We start from the raw sequence: 5,197 nt of genomic DNA, 5'->3' as shown, positions 1-5,197 counted from the left end.
TGCGTACGCAAGTTTCTGGGCTCAAATTGTGCGTACGCAAGTTTTATAAATCCGACCCCAGGTCTGGAAGGATATCAGTTAATCTGAGCAACATCAAAGTGTAAAAACTGTCCTTACAAACAACTCCAGCCTCTAAAAGTTTGATTATGATTCAGTTATTTGCACGTACAGCTGACTGTGTCACTTCCTGTGCAGCGTGGGACACTTCCTGCTGGAACAATCCCACATGTTCATCTGAAGCAGTGAAAGGTTAGAGTTAATCAATCCCTCTGTGCTGTTTATCTGTAAAGGTCTGGAGGGCTGAGAGAAAGATGGCGTTGTGCAGCCTCAGTGTAACCCAAGCACYGGACACATCCTGGAAACAAAAGGCCACATTTGAGTACTGTAACGTTCCTGCTGCATTTTTAATGAGCGCCAACCCACTTCCACCTTCTCTCCCTCTTTTGATCCCTCCTTTTCTTCTGCGAGCAGCAGCAACGCCGCAGAGGGCTCGTGTGTCATCGCCATTAATGGTTAAGGTCATCGGTTATTCAGCCGCAGCGCCGGGCCGACACGAGGTGTGCAGCGATAACCGCACAACGATCGGCTCTTTTGTTGGCCGGAGTAAAACAGAAAGAGGAGAAGCCTCTGTGTTCACACAGCCTCTCCTTCAATTAATCAGCACTGAGGCRGGCGACCATGTTTTTACCTCCGTCTGCAGCTTCGTGTCTGTTAGCAAAATATCTCACCAACTGGATGGATTTTAACGAAACTCTCAAAACATCATCACTGTTTTTTTGCCTGAAACTGATTAACTTTTGGATGTAAACTAAGTCAAAATGGCTGCCAAAGCTAATAAACTTTAAAAAACACAAAAATAACTATAAGTCAGTCATTTTTAAGAACACAAAGGTAATATTTGGTTTGGTAGTAGCTAGGAGTTATCCCCAACACATGTTTGGAGCAAAGACAGATTCTTTGAGATTTTTTGTTTAAAACTCTGGCAATAACTGTTGGGAGTCCACATTGTTTGYCTGTTAGCAAAATAATTCAAGAACCACTGGACTGATTTGAATGAAACTCTCAGAAAGTAATTGTTGGATGAAGATCTACAAATGTTTAACTTCTGAAGTTAACCCAAGWCAAGATGGCTGCCACAGCCAACCAAACTTAACCAACACAAAAATGGTTTTAACTCAGTCAGTTTGACAGATATTGAGGTAAAATTTAGTGTGGTAGTTACTGAGAGTCATCCACAACAGACATCCTGAATTTATAACTATTATCACTTTAGTAACTCCTCACCTATCCACATATGGAGGTCCGCTCCCTCCTCGCCACGGTTATCCAGCACCAGGTAGGAGTCTCCGTTGTAGAAAGCCCCCACCTCAGAGGGATCCAGCTGCACCGACTTCATCTTCTCCACCCTCCACACCCTCAGACCGGGCTCCCGGACCTCTGGGCCAAACTGACCCGGCGCTGGCTTGAATGGGAACATTCTGTTGAAGAAAAGCAGACTGGTCAGAAACAGAAGAAGGAAAAGCTTTCACATGACAAACGTCCGATGGATGACTAAAAGACAAAACGCTTTTAACATGAAGACRAGAAGTTAGCTCAAACAGGAAGTGTGAAACACACAATGTGGCGTTTCTGTTATTATGTAATTTTTCATTTGGAATAAGAGGAAGTAAAAGTAGACGTTCAGTCTGGAGTGTTATGACTTCAGCTTTTACCAACTATCCTTGAGTGACAAAATAAAAAAACACCAGTTTCTAAAAACGGTAGAGAATATCTTACCTGTTCTAGATACAGTGCATTGTTGTAATATTGCAATACAAAAGTGCAGAGGTTTCACTGTAGCTAATGTAGCTTTTTGTCACACCAGTATGACCTTTTTAAGAATTTTTATTTATTAGCTTTAAAAATAAATTTATTTTAAAAAAATGTTAGCGGTCTGGCTAGCCGCTACTCTTGAGTCTCAGGTAAAGTTTCTCCTTGTTGTCCATCTATAGAACTGATTCACAACTGATTAAGTAAAAATCTGACAGAACAACATTTCAGAAATGACTCAACTTTTTTGTTAAGTTAAAAAGATATCATGACCCCCTGGAAAGTGCCTCCAAGGAGACCGCATTGTGATGGAGGTAATGATTAGGCTTCACACAAAATGAAGGCTTGTGTAGCTGCTTATCATCTGCAGGGTTTTGGGGTGTGGTTGGATGCAAGCTGCTTCACGTCTCTGGTAAAAGCAACAGACATGTCTCTTACGAACAGACAGTCGAAGGAAGAGAGGAAAAAAAGCTGTGAACATTTACATTAGATTTAAAAGCAGTGCCAACAAACCACAAGTTTGTTTCCTGTTTGSTGGTGATTTCCTCTGCTCCATTTGCACAACAGAAACCATCTTTCCTTTTGCTCTGTCTTGCTACAACAGGTGAAAATTTCATGAAGTTAAAAAAGACAAGATAAAACTTTAAAAAATCTGGTTTCTATTAAAAATGGAAGCTATCTTGTTCGTAAAACAAAAGTATTACCATTACCCTGACGCGGTTTCCACTTAAATTAAGCTAATGTGGCATTAGCTACTGAGCTAATAATTTTAGCACAGGAGCTAACCCACGTGTRTATGGAGATAGCTCCAGAGCTCATTCACTAAACATCATGTTTGATTGTTTCAACRCWTRCATTGTGCAAAACATAGAAACTAATACAAAATCTAACTTYATTGTCACAACATTATAGCTTTTTARCATCGGCTCTGTGTTTTAGTCTCAAATGTAACCYATCATCATTGCATCAAATAACTAGAAGCACTCGGAGARTGCAAACCTCCKCCAAGACCAATTCCCCCCATCCTGTAAGAGTTAATGCGCAAAAGCAGAGATGGAAACACATTTGCTGAATAAGTTCTGACRTAGWGAACATTTAAGCAGGCAGTATGCACAGAATTTCTTCTCKGTGGAGTCCAATGTGAAAAAAAAGTCAGACTCATCACCTGACGTTATTCATCTTCAAACTGGTGTYGGATTAAGCTCCTAAGTTTTCATCAGTCAYATTTCACCATGTAAAACGTCTGTTTTATCCCCTTGTATGAGTTTGTAATGGTTTGACTCTCTTTATAAAGTGCTTCCTGTGCCCYCCACCYYGGATTTATMCTGCATGCRTCTCCGCTGCGCAGGTCGCAGCTGTGCGTGTCAAGTCCAGTTTACACCAAAAAAAAATTAATTCTATGAAAGACGAACTCCAAACAGCTGAAAACAACGATATAAAAGCTTTTGGTATCTATGTTGAAACTGTCTTGCTGTCGGCTTTTTGAAACTTTTGATTTCAAAATAAAATCCACGTGTATCGTGTGTGTACACATACAGTATGCTTCATGCTACATGTTTCCATCTGCTTCCCAATCAGAACGATACATTCTGACAGCATTTGTGTAGAAATATATCCGTATATTTATTAATATAGCTGCAATTTCGACAAATTATTCCGACAAATTATTCCGCCAAATAGTGTCTTATTTTGAAAATATGGATGTTGTGCTCATGTCTTTTCCTGTTGGTGCAACGTAATCTTTAAAGATTGACTCCGGCGCTGCTCCGGCATCCGGCAAAAATAGGATCTGTTCTAATTTTGACGGATCGCCGTCCGCTCACGGCCGCCCTGCACAGCCAGTGTAAACACTCTCATTGATTATAATAAATAATTAATCAATAATTGATTATAATTTGCTGCGGAGGTCGGACCGGAGCGGAGAGGAGACGGAACGCAAGCATATGTGCATATTATGGYGAAAATTATTCATCATTAAATGTGGTTTTAACATTACTTTTATAAAGTTTGAAGTCCGTGCTGTCCAATCCAGCTCACTGTTTTTTACAGAAGCCCTGTGAAAGCATCACAGCTTTGCCGATCTCAGAGTGTTAAAAGAAAAAAAATTCCTGTATCCGCATCATGATCCTGAAAATCACCAAAATTTAAAGGTGTGTTCCTTGGCYCAGTACCCACAYGTKGTRAAAATGTCATGACAATCCRTCCAMAAGTTTTTGAGTAATGTTGTCCACAGACAGAACGACAGACATACGCGACCTAAAACATTACCTCGCACTTGGCGGAGGTAATTAGATGTTTTCATGTCACAACAACTTTTTGCAGAATAGAGAAACAACATATTAAAAGTAATGTGCTTTAACTATTTATTTCTTATAGCCCAAAATGACTATAATTCAGTCAAATTCACAGACAATGAGCTGAAACTTGAGGTGGTAGTAGCTGAGCATCCTCCTCAAAACACGCTAAAAGGGCTTCACCACAAACGAATTAGTTTTAAGTATCAGTGTGCAATTTGACAGGCGACGTGCATTTCATTCTTCGAGTTTTCAATCAAACTCGGGGGGTGGGGTGGGGGGGTTCATCTGGTGCAAAATAAATTTCAAGTGTTTATCGTTTTGCATCTACAGATAAAAAGGCGTTTTCGAACTTTACCCCTCATCACGATCCTGCAGCAGCTGCATCAAACTGAAGTTTCCTTTTTAGATAAGCAAAGCCCTGCAGATACACCGGAGTCTGAGACACGTTTACAACAAGCTCTGACRACCATATAAATATTACAGATTAAAGAAACACAACTTAATCTAATCCGCTGATTTGTGTAGACCTCAGCGGTTCAGGTTTTAGAAAACAAATAAAAAAAAGGCGCCAGGCAGCTGCCATTAATGACAGACTGAAAAACAAAAATAAGCCATGCTTTATGGTGCAACAGGATGTGAGCAGCTTCATTTCCTGCTCCTTTAGCAGCAAAACTAGCAAAACTAGAGGGTGATGGTGCAGTRAAGTGAATATCTGAACACAAAGATGGTAGGAGAGGAGGTAAAAGAGTAAAGAGGGACAAAGCTCCCCCCTCCCTGGGTTAAGGTTACGTTGTTTGGAGAGAACAGGAAAAATAAAAGGCCCAGTCCACTTAACTGTATGATATCCTCTGGTACCTGTGGCATGCTGTCCGCCTCCGGCTCCATTCTGCGTGTTCACTGGGCTGTGTTTGTTGTGTGAGAAGCTTTGAGTGTCGGGCAGCCTGGCGTGGAGCGCTGTTTGAGCTCACCTGGCCTGGTTGGCTCATAAGAGGGAGGAAACCGGAGCCGCAGTGATGAAAGCCTACCTGCGGCCCGGGGATGGATAGGGCGCTGAGCAGAAGCGAGGGGGGGGCAGAGTCGGGTTCCTGGGT

At 41.5% G+C, this 5,197-nt stretch overlaps 1 protein-coding gene across 1 annotated transcript in view; it reads right to left on the bottom strand.

Annotated features, from left to right (window-relative positions):
- Positions 1-4,982, bottom strand: part of capgb (capping protein (actin filament), gelsolin-like b) — a gene marked incomplete at its 3' end in the record, with an annotated part of 13,090 nt that extends 8,108 nt beyond the window's left edge. Inside the window, 2 exon segments of the mRNA XM_014019506.1 lie at positions 1,285-1,478; positions 4,962-4,982. Coding sequence (XP_013874960.1) covers positions 1,285-1,477 — 193 coding nt within the window.
- Between the last annotated feature and the right edge of the window lie 215 nt (positions 4,983-5,197).

Source organism: Austrofundulus limnaeus, unplaced genomic scaffold, assembly GCF_001266775.1.
Source record: "Austrofundulus limnaeus strain Quisiro unplaced genomic scaffold, Austrofundulus_limnaeus-1.0 Scaffold223, whole genome shotgun sequence".
Classification (NCBI taxonomy): domain Eukaryota; kingdom Metazoa; phylum Chordata; class Actinopteri; order Cyprinodontiformes; family Rivulidae; genus Austrofundulus; species Austrofundulus limnaeus.
This window is presented reverse-complemented; position numbering and strand designations above follow the sequence as displayed.